Source organism: Somniosus microcephalus, chromosome 18 (genome assembly GCF_052327205.1).
Source record: "Somniosus microcephalus isolate GS21.2 chromosome 18, FLI_Smic_1.0, whole genome shotgun sequence".
In the NCBI taxonomy this organism is placed as follows: domain Eukaryota; kingdom Metazoa; phylum Chordata; class Chondrichthyes; order Squaliformes; family Somniosidae; genus Somniosus; species Somniosus microcephalus.
Window position 1 is genome coordinate 74,305,300 of NC_141004.1, and position 22,006 is coordinate 74,327,305.

Below are 22,006 nucleotides of genomic sequence, written 5' to 3' on the forward strand. Positions count from 1 at the left end.
AAAATAGGATTACATCGGATATACAGCACAGCAACAGGCCATTCGGCCCAACCAGTCCATGCCGGCATTTTTGCTCCACTCGAGCCTCCTCCCGTCTTTCCTCATCTAAATCTATCAGTGTAACCCTCTATTCCCTTCTCCCTCATGTGCTTATCTAATCGCCCCTTAAATGTATCTGTACTATTCGCTTCAACCACTCCCTGTGGCAGCGAGTTCCACATTCTCACCACTCTCTGGGTAAAGAAGTTTCTTCTGAATTCCCCATTGGATTTCTTGGTAACTGTCTTTATTGATGGCCTCTAGTTTTGCTCTTCCCCACAAGTGGAAATGCTCTCTCTGTGTCGACCCTAGCAAAACCTCTCATAATTTTGAAGACCTCTGAAGGAGAAATTTTCCGGGCTATGGGGAAAGGTCGGGCGAGTGGGACTAATTCGATAGCTCACACAATGGCCTCCTTCTGTGCTGTATTATTCTATGGTAACTGATTCCCAGAACCTTGAGCCCAGCTTCTGCCCTTAACCTCAGGCCTTGGCTCTCGGGCTCTCAGTAGCCTCAGTCCCCAGTCATAACATTCACTGCATCAGCAGGGCCAACTCATGCCCCACTCTCACTTACTTGCAGTCTTCCTCTGTCATTTTGGAGGGATCAGTGCAGGTGTAAAACTTTCCCTGAATTGAAGAAGATGATAAGTTAGCAACAGAGAGACCATCAACAACACAGAGATTTTACAGCAAGTGTCAATACTCAAGGACAGAGTGTTAATTATACATCAGTCCCAGAGCCCTGCTCAATACAGCACAGGACACGAACAACACCAGCAGTGCTCCAGTTAGACATACTAAACCCATATCCCAGTAACAATTCCTCAGCCGCCCTCCCAGTTGTGATAATGGGAGACTTCAACTATACCAATATTGAATGGGGCAGTGATTGTGTTAAGGGCAGAAAGGGAGAAGAATTTCTGGAGTGTGTTCAGGGGAAAGTTTCCTGCCCAATGAGAAAGGAGGCATTGCTGGATCTAGTCCTGAAGAATGAAGTGGGTCAAGTGGAGAATGTCACAGTCAGGGAGGATCTCGGGAAGAGTGAGCATAATATCGTAAGGTTTAGATTAGTTATGAAGAAGGACAATGAACAATCTAGAATAAAAATACTTAAGTGGGGGAGGGCTAATTTCAGCGAAGTGAGCAGGGAACTGGCCCGGGTAAATTGGAGTCAAAGACTGGCAGGCAGAAATGTAATGGAGCAATGGGAGGCCTTTAAAGAGATGGTGCGGGTACAGTCTAGGTACATTCTCACAAGGGGGAGAGGGAGGGCAACCAAAGTCAGAGCTCCCTGGAGGACGAAGGAGTTAGAAAGTAGGATGAAGCAGAAAAAGGGGGCGGATGACAGATGTCAGCCTGATAATACAAGGGAGAATCAGGCTGAATATAAAATGTACAGAGGAGAAGTGAAAAAGGAAATAAGAGGGACAAAGAGACAGTACCAGAATAGATGGTGGCTAACATAAAAGGGATTCCAAAGGTCTTTTATCGGCATATTAACAGTAAAAGGGTCGTCGGAGGAGCAGTGGAGCTGATTCGGGACCAAAATGGAGATCTATTGGCAGAGGCAGATGGCATGGCTGAGGTATTAAATTAATACTTTGCATCAGTGTTTACCGAGGAAGAGGACTTTGCCAAAGCTATGGTAAACAAGGAAGTTTCCGGGATACTGGATGAGATGAAAATAGATAAAGAGGAAGTACTAGAAAGACTGGCAGTACTTAAAGTCGATAAGTCACCTGATCCGGATAGGTAAGGTTTAGATTAGTTATGGAGAAGGATGCAGCCTAGGATGCTGAGGGAAGTAAAGGTGGAAATTGTGAAGATGCTGGCCACAATCTTCCAATCCTCCTTAGATACAGGGATGGTGCCAGAGGACTGGCGATTTGCAAATGTTGCACCCTTGTTCAAAAAAGGGGAGCAGGATAAACCCGGCAATTACAGGCCAGTCAGTTTAACGTCGGTGGTGGGGAAACTTTTAGAAACAATAATCCGGGAGAAAATGAACAGCCACTCGGACAAGCATGGACTAATAAAGGAGAGCCAGCATAGGTTTGTTCAGGGCAAATCGTGTTTAACTAACTTGATTGAGTTGTTTGATGAGGTAACAGAGAGGGTGGATGAGGGCAGTGCGGTTGATGTTGTGTATATGGACTTTCAATAGGTGTTTGATAAAGTGCCAGATATTAGGCTTTTAAGCAAAATTGAAGCCCATGGGATAAAAGGGGCAGCAGCAGCACGGATACAACATTGGCTATGGGATAGAGAACAGAAAGTTGTGGTGAATGGCTATTTTTCAGACTGGAGGGAAGTATACAGTGGTGTTCCCCAGCATTCAATACTAGGACCACTGCTGGTTTTGATATACATTAATGACTTGGACTTGGAGATACAGGGCACAATTTCGAAATTTGCAGAACACAAAAGTTGGAAGTGTAGTAAAGAGTGAGGAAGATAGTAATAGACTTCAAGAGGACATAGACAGGCTGGTGGAATGAGCGGACACATGGCAAATGAAATTCAACGCAGAAAAGTATGAGGTGATGTATTTTGGTAGGAAGAATAAGGAGAGACAATACAAGCAAAGTGGTACAATTTTAAAGGGCGGGGGTGGGGGCAAGACCAGAGTGTTTGTGCACAAATCTTTGAAGGTGGCAGGACAGGTGAACAAAGCAGTTAATAAAGCATCTGGGATCCTGGGCTTTATAAATAGAGGCAGAGAGTACAAAAGCCAGGAAGTTATACTAAACCAATATAAAACACTAGTTCGGCCCCAGCTGAGTATTGTGTCCAATTCTGGGCACCACACTTTAGGAAGGACGTGAAGGCTTTGGAGAGGGTACAGAAGAGGTTTAATAGAATGGTTCCAGGGATGAGGGACTTCAGTTACATGGATAGACTGGAGAAGCTGGGGTTGTTCTCCTTGAAGCACAGAAGGCTAAAAGGAGATCTGATCGAGGTGTTTAAAATCATGAAGGGTTTAGACAGAGTAAATAAAGAGAAACTGTTTCCAATTGCTGAAGGGTCAATAACCAGAGGGCACAGATTTAAGGTGATTGGCAAAAGAACCAGAGGCGACATGAGGAAAAACGTTTTTACACAACAAGTGGTTAGGATTTGGAATGCACTGCCCGATAGGGTGGGGAAACAGATTCAATAGTAGCTTTCAAAAGGGAACTGGATAAATACCTGAAGGAGAAAAAATTGCAAGGATATGAGGAAAGAGCGGGAGAGTGGGACTGACTAGATTGCTCTTCGAAACAACCGGTGCAGACTCGATGGGCTGAATTACCTCCTTCTGTGCTGTACTATTCTATGATTCTAAGCACAAGTCCCAGCAATAATTCCTCAGCCAGACATCCCTGTGATAAATCCTCAACCATAAGTCCCAGTAATAATTTCTCAACAGGCCAGGAATAATTAATCAGCCCTGCATCCCAGTAATAATTGCTCACCCAACATCCCAGTAATAATTGCTCCACCCAACATCCCAGTAATAATTGCTCACCCAACATCCCAGTAATAATTGCTCCACCCAACAGCCAGTAATAATTGCTCACCCAACATCCCGGCAATAATTGCTCCACCCAACATCCCAGTAATAATTGCTCCACCCAACAGCCAGTAATAATTGCTCACCCAACATCCCGGCAATAATTGCTCCACCCAACATCCCAGTAATAATTGCTCCACCCAATGATGAAGCCAATACAGAAATTCGGGCGAGAGAAGGAAGGCCCTTCGAGGCCCATCTGATCTTCATTCCATCAGAACCAGACAATCAGACAGACTCATTGCTTGTGCTCAACTACTGCCTGATTTTCCTGTTCTCACTGCCATGGGTTAATCTGAAACAGGACCAGCAATATCTGCCCCTTTATTCTGAGCTCCCTGTTTGCTATTGATCCGGGAGGGGAGGTTGCATTTCTAGCTCCACTGCCCGTCAATGTTCACTGTCAGTCTCATGGAGATCACAAGCCGGGCTCTTACCTTGAAAAGCTGCACCCCGAGGCAGGCAAACATGAACTGTAGGAGGGTGGTGACAATCACTATGTTCCCGATGGTCTTGATCGCCACAAAAACGCACTGTACCACATGCTGCAGGAGAAGCAGAGAGACAGCAGGTCAGACACTGGCACTGCTGCCTGGGGGCATCAAATTCCAGGCTAGACAGTTCACTCACAAGTCACCCTTTCAAAAAAGGCAGCTCAGGTCGGACCTGGGTACAGAGGAACTGGGGGTCGGACCGAGGTACAGAGGAACTGGGGGTCGGACCTGGGTACAGAGGAACTGGGGGTCGGACCTGGGTACAGAGGAACTGGGGGTCGGACCTGGGTACAGAGGAACTGGGGGTCGGACCTGGGTACAGAGGAACTGGGGGTCGGACCTGGGTACAGAGGAACTGGGGGTCGGACCTGGGTACAGAGGAACTGGGGGTCGGACCTGGGTACAGAGGAACTGGGGGTCGGACCTGGGTACAGAGGAATGGGGGATCGGACCTGGGCACAGAGAGGGACTGGTGGTCGGACCTGGGCGCAGACAGGGACTGGGGGTCGGACCTGGGCGCAGAGGAACTGGGGGTCGGACCTGGGCGCAGAGAAACTGGGGTTCGGACCTGGGCGCAGAGGAACTGGGGGTCGGACCTGGGCGCAGAGGAACTGGGGGTCGGACCTGGGCGCAGAGGAACTGGGGGTCGGACCTGGGCGCAGAGGAACTGGGGGTCGGACCTGGGCGCAGAGGAACTGGGGGTCGGACCTGGGCGCAGAGGAACTGGGGGTCGGACCTGGGCGCAGAGGAACTGGGGGTCGGACCTGGGCGCAGAGGAACTGGGGGTCGGACCTGGGCGCAGAGGAACTGGGGGTCGGACCTGGGCGCAGAGGAACTGGAGGTCGGACCTGGGCGCAGAGGAACTGGGGTCGGACCTGGGCACAGAGGTACTGGGGGTCGGACCTGGGCGCAGAGGAACTGGGGGTCGGACCTGGGCGCAGAGGAACTGGGGGCCGGACCTAGGCGTAGAGGAACTGGGGGTCGGACCTGGACGCAGACAGATACTGGGGGGTCGGACCTGGGTACAGAGGAACTGGGGGTCGGACCTGGGTACAGAGGAACTGGGGGTCGGACCTGGGTACAGAGGAACTGGGGATCGGACCTGGGTACAGAGGAACTGGGGGTCGGACCTGGGTACAGAGGAACTGGGGGTCAGACCTGGGTACAGAGGAACTGGGGGTCGGACCTGGGTACAGAGGAATGGGGGATCGGACCTGGGCACAGAGAGGGACTGGTGGTCGGACCTGGGCGCAGACAGGGACTGGGGGTCGGACCTGGGCGCAGAGGAACTGGGGGTCGGACCTGGCCGCAGAGAAACTGGGGGTCGGACCTGGGCGCAGAGGAACTGGGGGTCGGACCTGGGCGCAGAGGAACTGGGGGTCGGACCTGGGCGCAGAGGAACTGGGGGTCGGACCTGGGCGCAGAGGAACTGGGGGTCGGACCTGGGCGCAGAGGAACTGGGGGTCGGACCTGGGCGCAGAGGAACTGGGGGTCGGACCTGGGCGCAGAGGAACTGGGGGTCGGACCTGGGCGCAGAGGAACTGGGGGTCGGACCTGGACGCAGAGGAACTGGGGGTCGCACCTGGGCGCAGAGGTACTGGGGGTCGGACCTGGGCGCAGAGGAACTGGGGGTCGGACCTAGGCGCAGAGGAACTGGGGGCCGGACCTAGGCACAGAGGAACTGGGGGTCGGACCTGGACGCAGACAGATACTGGGGGGTCGGACCTGGGTGCAGAGGAACTGGGAGTCGGACATGGGTGCAGAGGAACTGGGGGTCGGACCTGGGTACAGAGAAAGAGGGGGTTGGACCTGGGTGCAGAGGAACTGGGGGTCGGACCTGGGCGCAGAAGAACTGGGGGTCGGACCTGGGCGCAGAGGAACTGGGGGTCGGACCTGGGTGCAGAGGAACTGGGGGTCGGACCTGGGTACAGAGGAACTGTGGGTCGGGCCTGGGTACAGAGGAACTGTGGGTCGGGCCTGGGTGCAGAGGAACTGGGGGTCGGACCTGGGTGCAGAAGAACTGGGGGTCGGACCTGGGTACAGGGGAACTGGGGGTCAGACCTGGGCGCAGACAGGGACTGGGAGGTCAGACCTGGGTACAGAGGAACTGGGGCTCGGACTTGGGTACAGAGGAACTGGGGGTCGGACCTGGGTACAGAGGAACTGGGGGTCGGACCTGGGTACAGAGGAACTGGGGGTCGGACCTGGGTACAGAAGAACTGGGGGTCGGACCTGGGTACAGAGGAACTGGGGGTCGGACCTGGGTACAGGGGAACTGGGGGTCGGACCTGGGCGCAGACAGGGACTGGGAGGTCGGACCTGGGTACAGAGGAACTGGGGGACAGACCTGGGTACAGAGAAAGAGGGGGTTGGACCTGGGTACAGAGGAACTGGGGGTCGGACCTGGGCGCAGAAGAACTGGGGGTCGGACCCGGGTGCAGAGGAACTGGGGGTCGGACCTGGGCGCAGAACTGGGGGTCGGACCTGGGTACAGAGGAACTGGGGGTTGGACCTGGGTACAGAGGAACTGGGGGTCGGACCTGGGTACAGAGGAACTGTGGGTCGGGCCTGGGTACAGAGGAACTGGGGGTCGGACCTGGGTACAGGGGAACTGGGGGTCGGACCTGGGCGCAGACAGGGACTGGGAGGTCGGACCTGGGTACAGAGGAACTGGGGGACAGACCTGGGCGCAGAGGAATTGGGGGTCCAACCTGGGCACAGAGGAACTGGGGGTCGGCCCTGGGTACAGAGGAACTGGGGGTCGGCCCTGGGCGCTGACAGGGACTGGAGGGTCGGACCTGGGTGCTGACAGGGACTGGGGGGTCGGACCTGGGTGCAGACAGAGACTGGGGGTCGGACCTGGGTGCAGAGGAACTGGGGGTCGGACCTGGGTACAGAGGAACTGGGGGTCGGACCTAGGTACAGAGGAACTGGGGGTCGGACCTGGGCGCAGACAGAGACTGGGGTCAGACCTGGGTACAGAGGAACTGGGGGTCGGACCTGGGCGCTGAGGAACTGGGGGGTCGGACCTGGGCGCTGACAGGGACTGGGGGGGTCGGACCTGGGTACAGAGGAACTGGGGGTCGGACCTGGGCGCAGACAGGGACTGGGGGGTCGGACCTGGGCGCTGACAGGGACTGGGGGGTCGGACCTGGGCGCTGACAGGAACTGGGGGGTCAGACCTGGGCGCTGACAGGGACTGGGGGGTCGGACCTGGGTGCTCGGACCTGGGCGCTGACAGGAACTGGGGGGTCAGACCTGGGCGCTGACAGGGACTGGGGGGTCGGACCTGGGCGCTGAGGAACTGGGGGGTCGGACCTGGGCGCTGAGGAACTGGGGGGTCGGACCTGGGCGCAGACAGAGACTGGGGGTCAGACCTGGGTACAGAGGAACTGGGGGGTCAGACCTGGGCGCTGAGGAACTGGGGGGTCGGACCTGGGCGCTGACAGGGACTGGGGGGTCGGACCTGGGCGCTGACAGGGACTGGGGGGTCGGACCTGGGTACAGAGGAACTGGGGGTCGGACCTGGGCGCAGACAGAGACTGGGGGTCAGACCTGGGTACAGACAGAGACTGGGGGTCAGATCTGGGCAGACTGTGTACCTGCTGGGACTGAACCGTGCAACACACACGCCTGTTCTGACAAGGGCTGTGATTTTGCTCCATCTCCACTGGCCTCAGACTGCAGTCTGGGAGAAAGTCCACCAGAGAAATTTGATTTAAAATCCTTTGAAAAAATACTGAAAGAGAGATTAAAGCTGCAGCTCTCGGAACCGCACTGGGTGGAGCCTCCTGCAGGATTTAAACCCCGAGACTGCTCGAGGGCCTTGTCTCCTGTGGGTCACTAGATTCCAACTCGACCTCACCGCCACCTCTCTCCACCTCGCCCGCCACACTCTCTGATTTGTCACGCTGCTTGTCCGACATCCAGTGCTGCATGAGCAGAAATTTCCTCCAACTAAATATTGGGTACGCCGAAACCATTGTCTTCGGTCCCCGCCACGAACTCCGTTCCCTCTCCCTGGCTACTGTCTGAGGCCAAACCAGACCGTTCGCAAACTCAATGTCCTATCTGACCGAGATGAATTTCCGACCGCATAGCCTCTCCATCACCAAAACCATCTACTTCCACCTCTGTAACATTGCTCGTCTCTGCTCCTGTCTCAGCCCATCTGCTACTGCAACCCTCAACCATGCCTTTGTTACCTGCAGACTCGATTATTCCAACACTCTCTGGCCGGCCTCCCACTTTCCACCCTCCGTAAACTTGAGCTCATCCAAATCCTAACTTGCACCAAGTCCCGTTCGCCCATCACTCCTGTGCTCGCTGACCTGTGTCCTAACTTGCACCAAGTCCCGTTCGCCCATCACCCCTGTGCTCGCTGACCCGTGTCCTAACTTGCACCAAGTCCCGTTCGCCCATCACCCCTTTGCTCGCTGACCTACATTGACTCCCAGTTAAGCAATGTCTCGATTTTAAAATTCTCGTCCTTGTTTTCAAATCCCTCCATGGCCTCGCCGCTCCCCATCTCTGTAACCTCCTCCAGCCCTACAACCCTCCGAGATATCTGCGCTCCTCCAATTTTGGCCACTTGAGCATCCCCCTATTTTAATCGCTCCACAATTGGCGGCCGTGCCTTCGGTTGCCGAGGCCCTCAGCTCTGGAATTCCCTCCCTAAACCTCTCTGTCTCTTTATCTCTCTCTCCTCCTTTAAGACGCTTCATAAAACCTACCTCTTTGACTAAGCTTTTGGTCATCTGCCCTAATATCTCCTTATGTGACTCGATGTCAAATTTTGTCTGATAACGCTCTGTCTTCACAAAGGACACAAATAATCCCCCAGAGATGTCGGGGAACATAGGGTCTAATGAGAGGGAGGAACTGAATGAAATCAGTATTTGTAGGGAAATGGTGTTGGGGAAGTTGACGGGATTGAAGGCCGATAAATCCCCAGGGCATGATAATCTACATACTAGGGTACTTAAGGAAGTGGCCCTAGAAATAGTAGATACATTGCTGGTCATCTTCCAAAATTCTATAGACTCTGGAACAGTTCCCATGGATTGGAGGGTAGCTAATGTTACCCCACTATTCGAAAAAGGTGGTAGAGAAAAAGCGGGGAATTATAGACCGGTAAGCCTGACATCGGTAGTGGGGAAAATGCTAGAGTCCATCATAAAAGATGTAATAGCAGAGCACTTGGAAAGCAGTGACAGGATCGGACAAAGTCAACATGGATTTACAAAAGGTAAATTGTGCTTGACTAATCTACTGGAATTTTTTGAGGATGTAACTGGTAAAATAGATAAGGGAGAACCAGTGGATGTGGTGTATTTGGACTTTCAGAAGGCTTTCGATAAGGTCCCGCATAAGAGATTAGCGTGCAAAATTAAGGCACATGGGATTGGGGGCAAGGTATTGATTGGATAGAGAACAGGTTGACAAATAGAAAGCAAGGAGTTGGAATAAACGGGTCGTTTTCCGAGTGGGGTACCGCAAGGATTGGTCCTAGGACCCCAGCTGTTCACAATATATATTAATGATCTGGACGAGGGAATTGGATGTAATATCTCCAAATTTGCAGACGACACAAAGCTGGGTGGGAGGGTATGCTGTGAGGAGGATGTCATGAAACTCCAGTACGATTTGGACAGGTTGGGTGATTGGGCAGAAACATGGCAAATGCACTATAATGTGGATAAATGTGAGGTTATCCACTTTGGTGGCAAAAACAGGAAGGCAGATTATTATTTGAATGGCAATAGATTGGGAGAAGGGGAAGTGCAAAGAGACCTGGGTGTTCTTGTGCACCAGTCGCTGAAGGTAAGCATGCAGGTGCAGCAGGCGGTTAAAAAGGCAAATGGTATGTTGGCCTTCGTAGCAAGAGAGTTCGAGTACAGGAACAAAGATGTCTTGCTGCAGTTATACAGGGCCTTGGTGAGACCGCACCTTGAGTATTGTGTGCAGTTTTGGTCGCCTTATCTGAGGAAGGATGTTCTTGCCATGGAAGGAGCGCAGCGAAGATTCACCAGGCTGATACCTGGGATGGCAGGAATGACGTATGAGGAGACACTGTGTTGATTGGGCTTATACTCACTGGAGTTTAGAAGATTGAGAGGGGATCTCATCGAAACCTATAAAATTCTGTCAGGCCTGGACAGACTAGATGCAGGAAGGATGTTCCCGATGGCCGGGGAGTCCAGAACCAGGGGTCACAGTCTAAGGATAAGGGGTAAGCCATTTAGGACTGAGATGAGGAGGAATTTCTTCACCCAGAGAGTGGTGAACCTGTGGAATTCTCTGCCACAGAGGGCAGTGGAGGCCAGTTCATTGAATATATTCAAGAAGGAGTTGGATGTATTTCTTAAGGCTAAAGGGATCAAGGGGTATGGGGAGAAGGCAGGGACAGGGTACTGAATTTGGATGATCAGCCATGATCGCATTGAATGGCGGAGCAGGCTCGAGGGGCCGAATGGCCTGCTCCTGCTCCTATCTTCTATGTTTCTATGTGAAGCGCCTTGGGATGTTTTACTATGTTAAAGGCGCTATATAAATGCAAGTTGTTGTTGTTAAACATAGGGACAGGAGGCCAGCTTCAGTTGAACTGGTTGTCGATCCGATCCTGACGCTTATTAGCCTGCGGGGGGACGAGGCGGGCTCGTTCCTTCAGTCAATCCCGGTTTTAACACCAAATGTAACAAAAGTGAGTATGAAAAACCTCAGGTAAACTTCTTTATTATTGTCCTCGGTACACAAGTATGATGAATTAACACATGTATACACACACTCATGTGTGTACTCACACACAAACACATTTACGTGTACTCCCACACATGCACACATACACGTCTACTCACACACACCTGTGGTCAGACACATATACAGGTGTAAATGCACACGTGTATTGATACACATGTACTCATACACATGCACTCTTAGACACGTATGTGTACTGACGTGTACACACACACTTGTTATCATACACTCACACAGGTGTACACAAAAAACATGTACTCATACATATACACGTGTGTACACACTCACACGTGTACTCGACACACTGGCTCACCTTTAATCCCTTCGCTCTGTTAATGGCTCTCAAAGGTCTGAGTACTCGGAGGACTCGAAGAATCTTTACCACAGAGATAGCACTAGACCTGGAAAAGAAAAGCAGGGCTCAGCTTCTCATCTCACCACTCGGCACCATCAACTCGTACTGTACATGTATACACACACACGCACACACCCATCCCCGGTAATCTGGCAGCCTAGGCACTATGACTGAGCAAGTTCCTGTCTGCATCAATTCCAGACAAGTTCTGGAAAACACAGCTGTCATTGCAATCTCTCAGGAATGCAATGGAAGATTTCATTAGGAAGAGACACTGAGCTCCTGCTAGAAGCAGTCTTCATACCTGTGCAATCTGTCATTGTATTACATGTATATAACAGCAGAGAATCAAATCGTCTAGAACACTTCATATACTACATGGTGCCGCAATGAACCAGAACAGGGAGTTACACTGTGTGGTGACGCACTGATATGCAAAAGTGCATTGAGCTACACAGGATCATGCTTATCTAGAAGATGTTACACTGCACAGTACCGCATTGATGTACAACTGCAAGTTACACATTGTTCTAGAACAATTTCACACTGAATTATTACATAAATTTAGAATAGTGTGTCACTGTGTTCACATTTTGATCTAGAATTGCAAGTTACACTAGATGGTATAACACTGATCCAGAACAGTGTATTACACTAGATGGTATAACATGGAGCCAGAACAGTGTGTTACACTAGATGGTATAACACTGATCTAGATAAGTGTAATACCATCTGGTGTAACACACTGTTCTAGATCAGTGTTATACCATCTAGTGTAACACACTGTTCTGGCTCCATGTTATACCATCTAGTGTAACACACTGTTCTAGATCAGTGTTATACCATCTAGTGTAACACACTGTTCTTGATCAGTGTTATACCATCTAGTGTGACACAGTGTTCTGGATCCATGTTATACCACTTAGTGACACACTGTTCTAGATCAGTGTTACACCATCTAGTGTGACACACTGTTCTAGATCAGTGTTATACCATCTAGTGTAATACACTGTTCTAGATCACTGTTATACAATCTAGTGTAATACATTGTTCTAGATCAGTGTGTTACACTCAATGGTATAACACTGATCTAGAACAGTGTGTTACACCAGATGGTATAACACTGATCTAGAACAGTGTGTTACACCAGATGGTATAACACTGATCTAGAACAGTGTGTTACACCAGATGGTATAACACTGATCTAGATGTGTGTCACACTCGATGGTATAACACGGATCTAGAACAGTGTATTACACTAGATGGTACAACACTGATCTAGAACAGTGTGTCACACTAGATGGTATAACACTGATCTAGAACCGTGTGTCACACTAGATGGTATAACACTGATCTAGAACAGTGTGTCTCACTAGATGGTATAACACTGATCTAGAACAGTGTGTTACACTAGATGGTATAACACTGATCTAGAACAGTGTGTTACACTAGATGGTATAACACTGATCTAGAACAGTGTGTCACACTAGATGGTATAACACTGATCTAGAACAGTGTGTCTCACTAGATGGTATAACACGGATCTAGAACAGTGTATTACACTAGATGGTACAACACTGATCTAGAACAGTGTGTCACACTAGATGGTATAACACTGATCTAGAACCGTGTGTCACACTAGATGGTATAACACTGATCTAGAACAGTGTGTCTCACTAGATGGTATAACACTGATCTAGAACAGTGTGTTACACTAGATGGTATAACACTGATCTAGAACAGTGTGTTACACTAGATGGTATAACACTGATCTAGAACAGTGTGTTACACTGACATCATGTCATATCCTTTGAATTTGCTGACAAGGTTAGATGACTTAAGGTGGGAGGAGGCTCGTGTGGATTATAAACACCGGCACAGACCAGTTGGGCAGAACCACACTGCACTCACTCTAAATTGGGGGTGCTTCACATTTAAAAAATATATATATATATATAAAAAATATATCATGCAACTCGGAAATGTACTAAACAGTGCGGAGGATAGACTTCAGGAGGACAGACAGACTGGTGAAATGGATGGGCAGATGAAATTTAATGCAGAGGAGTGAAGTGATACATTTTGGTAGGAAGAATGAGGAGATGCAATATCAAAATCAAATCAAATCAACTTTTATTGTCATTGTTAGTGCACAAGTGCAGTACAACGAAATGTAGGCTTGCGGTAATATAAACTCAATGGTACAATTTTAAAGTGGTTCAGGAAGAGAGAGACCTGGAATGTATGAACACAAATCTTTGAAAGTGGTAGGACAAGTTGAGAAGGCTGTGTAAAAAAAAGTATATCGGATGATTGGCTTTATAAATAGAGGCAGAGAATACAAAAGCCAGGGAGTGATGGTGAATCTTTATAAATCACTGGTTAGGCCTCAGCTGGAGTATTGTGTCCAATTCTGGGCACCGCACTCTAGGAAGGATGTCTTGGCGAGGGTGCAGAGGAGATTTACTGGAATGGTTCCAGGGATGAGGGACTTCAGTTATGTGGAGAGACTGAAGAAGCTGGGATCGCTCTCCTTGGAGCTGAGAATGTTAAGGGAAGATTTAATAGAGGTGTTCAAAATCATGAAGGATTTTGATAGAGTAAATAAGAAGAAACTGTTTCCAGTGGCAGGAGGGTCGGTAACCAGAGGACACCGATTGAAGGTGATTGGCAAAAGAGCAGAGGAGAGACGAGCAGAAACTGTTTTACGCAGTGAGTGATGATGATCTGGAATGCGCTGCCTGAAAGGGCGGGGGAAGCAGATTCAATGATCATTTTCAAAAGAGAACTGGATCAATATTTGAAAGGGACAAATTTGCAGGGCTGTGGGGAAAGAGCGGGGAGTGGGACTAATGGAGAGCCGGCACAGCGGGCCGAATGGCCTCCTCCTGTGCTGCACCATTCTATGATTCTAGGAAATAAAAACAAGTTGACATGACAAAGATGGGTGAGCTGGAGACTCCGTCATACTCACTGGATTCCGAAGGAGATGAGAGAGACACTGACCACCAACAGGTCCAGGATATTGAAAGAATTCCGGCAAAAGGAGCCTTTGTGTAGGAAAGCACCATAGGTCGTCATCTAGACAGAGAGACCGAGAGGGTGTGAGAGGTAACAGAGGGAGAAAGATAGAGAGACAGACTGAAAGGGGGTGTGGGAGATAAGAGGGTGAGAGAGAGATCGAGCGAGGGTGTGAGATAAGAGAGAGGGAGAACGGGAGTGAGAGAGGGTTTGAGAGATTAAAGACAGAGAGAGAAAGAGAGAGCCAGAGCGAGAGATACAGAGTGAGGGAGGGTGTGAGAGATAAGAGAGTGAGAGAAGGATAGAGTGAGAGGGAGAGGATGTGAGATAAAAGAGAGTGAGAGAAAGATAGAGCGAGAGGGAGAGGATGTGAGATAAAAGAGAGAGAGAGAGGGTGCGGGAGAGAGTGTGAGAGAGTGAGCGAGAGAGAGAGAGAGAGAGAGAGTGAGAGTGTGAGAGAGAGTGTGAGAGAGAGAGAGAGAGGGTGCGGGAGGGAGAGAGAGTGAGAGAGAGGGTGCGGGAGGGAGAGAGAGTGAGAGAGGGTGCGGGAGGGAGAGAGAGTGAGAGAGAGAGAGGGTGCGGGAGGGAGAGAGAGTGAGAGAGAGAGAGGGTGCGGGAGAGAGTGTGAGAGAGTGAGCGAGAGAGAGAGAGAGAGAGAGGGAGTGAGAGTGTGAGAGAGAGGGTGAGAGAGAGGGTGAGAGAGAGGGTGAGAGAGAGAGTGTGAGAGAGAGTGAGAGAAAGAGTGTGAGAGAGTGTGAGTGTGTGAGAGGTTGAGCGAGCGAGAGAGTGTGAGAGAGAGAGAGAGTGAGAGAGAGTGTGAGAGTGTGAGAGAGAGTGTGAGAGAGAGAGTGTGAGAGAGAGTGTGAGAGAGAGTGTGAGAGAGAGAGTGTGAGAGAGAGAGTGTGAGAGAGAGAGTGTGAGAGAGAGAGTGTGAGAGAGAGAGAGTGTGAGAGAGAGAGTGTGAGAGAGAGAGAGAGAGAGAGACAGGCCATGTGTGACAGGCGACTGTCTGTGTGGAGTTTGCACATTCTCCCGTGTTTGCGTGGGTTTCCTCCGGGTGCTCCGGTTTCCTCCCACAGTCCAAAGATGTGCAGGTTAGGTTGACTGGCTATGATAAATTGACCCTTAGTGTTAGGGGGGATTAAATACGTGGGGTTACGGGGATAGGGTGGGATATGTGTTGGTGTAGGGGTTACGGGGATCGGGTGGGATATGTGTCGGTGCAGGCTCGATGGGCCGAAATGGCCTCTATCTGCACTGTGGGGTTTCTGTGATTCTGTGATTCTGTGAGAGAGAGAGAGAGAGAGAGAGAGAGAGAGAGAGACAGGCCGTGAGAGAGAGAGAGAGAGTGTAGGAGAGAGAGAGAGAGAGAGGCAGGCCGTGAGAGAGAGAGAGAGAGAGTGTGAGAGAGAGAGTGTGAGAGAGAGAGAGAGAGAGAGAGAGACAGGCCATGAGAGAGAGAGAGAGAGAGGCAGGTCGTGAGAGAGAGAGAGAGAGAGAGAGTGTGAGAGAGAGAGTGTGAGAGAGAGAGTGTGAGAGAGAGAGTGAGAGAGTGTGAGAGAGAGTGTGAGAGTGAGAGAGGTTGAGAGAGAGAGGGAGAGAGTGAGCGAGAGAGAGAGAGTGTGAGAGAGTGTGAGAGAGAGAGTGTGAGAGAGAGAGTGTGAGAGAGAGAGTGTGAGAGAGAGAGTGTGAGAGAGAGAGTGTGTGAGAGAGAGTGTGAGAGAGAGTGTGAGAGAGAGAGTGTGAGAGAGAGTGTGAGAGAGAGAGTGTGAGAGAGAGAGTGTGAGAGAGAGAGTGTGAGAGAGAGAGAGAGAGAGTGACAGGCCATGAGAGAGAGAGAGAGAGAGAGAGAGAGAGAGAGAGAGGCCATGAGAGAGAGAGAGAGAGAGAGAGAGAGAGAGAGAGACAGGCCGTGTGTGAGAGAGAGAGAGAGAGAGGCCGTGAAAGAGAGAGAGAGAGAGAGAGACAGGCCGTGAGAGAGAGAGAGAGAGAGAGAGAGAGAGAGACAGAGAGAGAAACAGGCCGTGAGAGAGAGAGAGAGAGAGAGAGAGAGAGAGAGAGAGAGAGAGAGAGCCAGGCCATGAGAGAGAGGCAGGCCATGAGAGAGAGAGAGAGAGAGAGAGAGAGAGAGAAACAGGCCGTGAGAGAGAGAGAGAGAGAGAGAGACAGGCCATGAGAGAGAGAGACAGGCCATGAGAGAGAGAGACAGGCCGTGAGAGAGAGAGAGAGAGAGAGAGAGAGAGAGAGAGAGAGAGACAGGCCATGAGAGAGAGAGAGAGAGAGACAGGCCATGAGAGAGAGAGAGACAGGCCGCGAGAGAGAGAGAGACAGGCCGCGAGAGAGAGAGAGAGAGAGGAGAGACAGACAGACAGACAGAGAGATAATGCATTACATAAAGCATTACCTTCAGAACGATCTCCAGGGTGAAGATAGCAGTAAAAACAATGTCAAAATAGGCAAGGATCTGAAGAGTAAATGTAAAGAGCAGCTATTGGTGACGATTGAGGCAGTTGGTGATTAAATGTGAAAATATTGAAAATAAAACCTCGATAGCACAATGCCCGTGTACAATGGCAGCGACCAGAGATCAGGATAGCCCCTCCTGCACAGAGCAAGGTTCTCACCTGGTTACGGAAGGAGTCCGCTCGAATGGGGTCTTCTGCAGCCAGTGAGATGCTGCTCAGCAGAATGAAGAGAAGGATGAAGTTGGTGAAGGTGGTAGCATTGACAATTCTGTGGCACAACTTGCGTAATCTAGAACAGACAGAAAGAAGGGCAATCTGTGAACTAGAGGCAGGTCTGTGGGGCCTGAGGGGTCTATCGCTGAGAGGGGAAAGAGCAACTTCAATACAGTCAAGAGGAAGGTGGCTGTAGTTTTTCACCCTTGGAGACTGTTGTTCTGGGTTGTAACCGCTTACTGTTACAGGGCTGGGTTTCCGAGGTCCCGCCTGACCTCGCAAGTGGATGTAAAAGATGTCATGGCACGCGCCAGGGCTGTACGCACCACCCCATTCCTCGGAGCTGCCTGGGTACCTACACGTTGGTTGGGCTGAAGATAAAGAAGGAGCTGGCGTTGGGCATGGGGACTGCCTTCTCTTTCAGCTGGAGCTCAGCGAGGGGCCGAGGGCGGGGGCTCAAGGGAAACTCGGGCTCCTCCTCCTCATCGTCACCTGAAAAAAGCACAGAAAGGGTGATGGTGAAGTGAGCTAAAGTCTCGGTCATCATTCCCCACGACATCCCCCTCCCACCCAATGAAACACAGGCAGATGGTCATTGCTGCCAATAACAGGGGCTGGGGAGCAGCACAGGAAGCTCTTGTTAAGACAGACACCAACCTGGAGTGTTGGGTTTATCAGAAGCTCAACCAAAGGCCATGCCAGTACCTTGTGGTGGAAACTTCAGTTGATGACAGTTACTCCACTGTGTGAATATAAATTCATCACATGCATATCACTCCTGATTTCAGGCAACGTTAGAATCTCTATCAGCCGAATGCCCCACCCCCAACCCTCTTTAATTCTCTAAGTAACATATTTAAGACTGAACCCCTTCATAATTTCTCGCTCCATATAGAACTCTTGCATCCAATGCATGCCTGTCACATTCAAGGTCACACTTCCTGAAATACACAAAGTGTGAGTTACGCTTGTGTCTGATTGGCTCAGATGTCATCATATTCATAAAGGGGAACAAGTTACAATGGACTACAGGGACTATAGGAGCTCCACCAATCAGCGAGAGAGACAGACAGACAGAGAGACAGACGGACAGAGACAGACAGACAGAGACAGACAGAGAGAGACAGACAGAGACAGACAGAGACACAGACAGACACAGAGAGACAGACAGACACAGAGAGACAGACAGACAGAGACAGACAGAGAGATAGACAGATAGAGAGAGAGACAGAGAGATCAAAAGGCTTGGGGGACTGAGGTGTCCTTTGCTCCATGGCAGCTTGCCCCTGGCAGGGAATGGTTGCGTTGTCTATGGAGGGAGCCCTGGGCAGCCTGGTCTCTTGGCTCTCGTTACACTGCCCCAGTGCTGTGAGGGGGAGGACCGCAGACCTGGCATGTTGCTGCGCTGAGACCCGTCACCATCTGAATGGGCCCTGGATCAGTGGCAGCTCTTCGATCCTGAAACTATGGGTCAGGGGTTCAGGGTCTCCACCGTTGGTGCTGGGCTCCACTCACTCCCCTCTTCCCTCGCAGTGTCATTGGAGGTGGAGGCCCCGACTGGTCCCCGGGGTTTCACAGCCAGGGATCAGCTGCCACTCGCTCCACTAGTGCCTGCAGGGAAGAGAAAGCTTCCGTGAAGCGCCCAAAGGAGAGCTGCAGACGCGAGAGTCACACCTCAGACGCTGATCGCACCCTGCACGTAGCTACCATGTTCCACAATTACCTTGCTTTTCGGGTAGATACCCATGAGTTCTGGGTCTCGTGAATCTGAAGCCACGTAACGTCACTAGGGTGTAACGTCACTAGGACTTAGCGCCACTAGGACTTAGCGCCACTAGGACGTAACGTCATTAGGATGCAACCTCACTATGTCAGCCATGGCTCAGTGGGTAGCACTCTTGGCTCGGAGTCAGAAGGTTGTGGGTTCAAGTTCCACTCCAGAGACTTGAGCCCATAATCCAGGGTGACACTCCCAGTGCAGTGCTGAGGGAGTGCTGCACTGTTGGAGGTGCCGTATTTCGGATGAGATGTTAAACCATCTGTTATCTCTCGTGGATGTAAAAGATCCCACGGCCATTATTTGAAGAAGAGCAGGGGACTCCATGGTGTCCTGGTCATTAGCACATTGCTGTTTTGTGGGAGCTTGCTGTGCGCAAATTGGCAGCTGCGTTTCCCACATTACAACAGTGACAACACTTCAAAAGTACTTCATTGGCTAGGAAGCACTTTGGGATGTCCTGAGATGATGAAATGCGCCGTGAGATCTTTCTGTAAACCCACTCGGTCCCCTCAATGAGCTGGAGTCAGGAATTGGTCCCGGCCATTACCTGGGAAGTCAGCAGAAGGGTAGGGGTCCTTCACTTCATTGACATTGGCTTCAAACTCATCCACTTTAAGCTGCAAATGGGAAACAGAGCCCATGAGTAATAGAGCATCCAATCCTCACACATACATGTATACCCAACCCAAGTCCCCCTCCCCAGTGCACATCTCCCGAACCCGAGTCTCCCTAGTGTACATCCCCCCAACCCGAGTCTCCCTCCCCAGTGTACATCTCCCGAACCCGAGTCCCCCTCCACAGTGTACATCTCCCGAACCCGAGTCTCCTCTCCCCAGTGTACATCCCCCAACCCGAGTCTCCCCAGTGCACATCCCCCAACCCGAGTCTCCCCAGTGCACATCCCCCCAACCCGAGTCTCCCTCCCCAGTGTACATCTCCCGAACTCGAGTCTCCCCAGTGTACATCCCCCCAACCCGAGTCTCCCCAGTGTACATCCCCCCAACCCGAGTCTCCCTCCCCAGTGTACATCTCCCGAACTCGAGTCTCCCCAGTGTACATCCCCCCAACCCGAGTCCCCTCTCCCCAGTGTACATCCCCCCAACCCGAGTCTCCCCAGTGTACATCTCCCGAACCCGAGTCTCCTCTCCCCAGTATACATCCCCCCAACCCGAGTCCCCCTCCACAGTGTACATCTCCCCAACCCGAGTCCCCTCTCCCCAGTGTACATCCCCCCAACCCGAGTCCCCCTCCACAGTGTACATCTCCCCAACCCGAGTCCCCTCTCCCCAGTGTACATCCCCCCAACCCGAGTCCCCCTCCACAGTGTACATCTCCCGAACCCGAGTCTCCTCTCCCCAGTGTACATCTCCCCAACCCGAGTCCCCCTCCCCAGTGTACATCTCCCCAACCCGAGTCTCCCCAGTGTACATCTCCCCAACCCGAGTCTCCTCTCCCCAGTGTACATCCCCCCAACCCGAGTCCCCTCTCCCCAGTGTACATCCCCCCCAACCCGAGTCTCCCCAGTGTACATCCCCCCAACCCGAGTCTCCTCTCCCCAGTATACATCCCCCCAACCCGAGTCCCCTCTCCCCAGTGTACATCCCCCCAAACCGAGTCACCTCTCCCCAGTGTACATCTCCCCAACCCAAGTCCCCCTCCACAGTGTACATCCCCCCAACCCGAGTCTCCCTCCCCAGTGTACATCTCCCGAACTCGAGTCTCCCCAGTGTACATCCCCCCAACCCGAGTCTCCCCAGTGTACATCTCCCCAACCCGAGTCCCCCTCCAGTGTACATCCCCCCAACCCAAGTCCCCCTCCACAGTGTACATCCCCCCAACCCAAGTCCCCCTCCCCAGTGTACATCCCCCCAACCCAAGTCCCCCTCCTCAGTGTACATCTCCCGAACCCGAGTCTCCCCAGTGTACATCCCACCAACCCAAGTCTCCTCTCCCCAGTGTACATCCCCCCAACCCGAGTCCCCTCTCCCCAGTGTACATCCCCCCAACCCAAGTCCCCCACCCCAGTGTACATCCCCCCAACCCAAGTCCCCCACCCCAGTGTACATCCCCCCAACCCGAGTCTCCCTCCCCAGTGTACATCCCACCAACCCAAGTCTCCTCTCCCCAGTGTACATCCCCCCAACCCGAGTCCCCTCTCCCCAGTGTACATCCCCCCAACCCAAGTCCCCCACCCTAGTGTACATCCCCCCAACCCAAGTCCCCCTCCAGTGTACATCCCCCCAACCCAAGTCCCCCTCCAGTGTACATCCCCCCAACCCGAGTCTCCCTCCCCAGTGTACATCTCCCGAACCCGAGTCTCCCCAGTGTACATCCCCCCAACCCGAGTCTCCCCAGTGTACATCTCCCGAACCCGAGTCTCCCGTGTACATCTCCCCAACCCGAGTCTCCTCTCCCCAGTGTACATCCCCCCAACCCGAGTCCCCCTCCCCAGTGTACATCCCCCCAACCCGAGTCCCCCTCCCCAGTGTACATCCCCCCAACCCGAGACCCCCTCCCCAGTGAACAACCCCCCAACCCAAGTCCCCCTCCCCAGTGTACATCCCCCCAACCCAAGTCTCCTCTCCCCAGTGTACATCTCCCCAACCCAAGTCCCCCTCCCCAGTGTACATCCCCCCAACCCGAGTCTCCCCAGTGTACATCCCCCCAACCCAAGTCCCCCTCCCCAGTGTACATCCCCCCAACCCAAGTCCCCCTCCCCAGTGTACATCTCCCCAACCCGAGTCTCCCCAGTGTACATCCCCCCAACCGGAGTCTCCCCAGTGTACATCTCCCCAACCCGAGTCTCCCCAGTGTACATCTCCCCAACCCGAGTCTCCCCAGTGTACATCTCCCCAACCCGAGTCTCCTCTCCCCAGTGTACATCTCCCCAACCCGAGTCTCCCCAGTGTACATCCCCCCCAACCCGAATCTCCCCAGCGTACATCCCCGCAACCCAAGTCTCCCTCCCCAGTGTACATCCCCCCAACCCGAGTCTCCTCTCCCCAGTGTACATCCCCCCAACCCGAGTCTCCCAAGTGTACATCTCCCCAAGCCGAGCCTCCTCTCCCCAGTGTACATCTCCCCAACCCAAGTCTCCCCAGTGTACATCTCCCCAACCCGAGTCCCCCTCCCCAGTGTACATACCCCCAACCCGAGTCTCCCCAGTGTACATCTCCCCAACCCAAGTCTCCCCAGTGTACATCCCCCCAACCCGAGTCTCCTCTCCCCAGTGTACATCTCCCCAACCCGAGTCTCCTCTCCCCAGTGTACATCCCCCCAACCCAAGTCTCCTCTCCCCAGTGTACATCCCCACAACCCAAGTCCCCCT

General features: G+C 52.2%; 1 protein-coding gene across 1 annotated transcript in view; it reads right to left on the reverse strand.

Annotated features, from left to right (window-relative positions):
- Positions 1 to 589: 589 nt before the first annotated feature.
- The window catches only part of LOC147105386 (voltage-dependent L-type calcium channel subunit alpha-1S-like), a 78,824-nt gene continuing 57,407 nt past the window's right edge, over positions 590 to 22,006 (reverse strand). Inside the window, exons 10-17 of the mRNA XM_086011806.1 lie at positions 19,226 to 19,295; positions 17,258 to 17,390; positions 16,845 to 16,974; positions 16,625 to 16,684; positions 14,174 to 14,280; positions 11,158 to 11,245; positions 4,032 to 4,139; positions 590 to 668 (exon numbers count right to left, since the gene is read on the reverse strand). Coding sequence (XP_085867932.1) covers positions 612 to 668; positions 4,032 to 4,139; positions 11,158 to 11,245; positions 14,174 to 14,280; positions 16,625 to 16,684; positions 16,845 to 16,974; positions 17,258 to 17,390; positions 19,226 to 19,295 — 753 coding nt within the window. The 3' untranslated portion in view covers positions 590 to 611. The remainder of the gene's footprint in view (positions 669 to 4,031; positions 4,140 to 11,157; positions 11,246 to 14,173; positions 14,281 to 16,624; positions 16,685 to 16,844; positions 16,975 to 17,257; positions 17,391 to 19,225; positions 19,296 to 22,006) is intronic.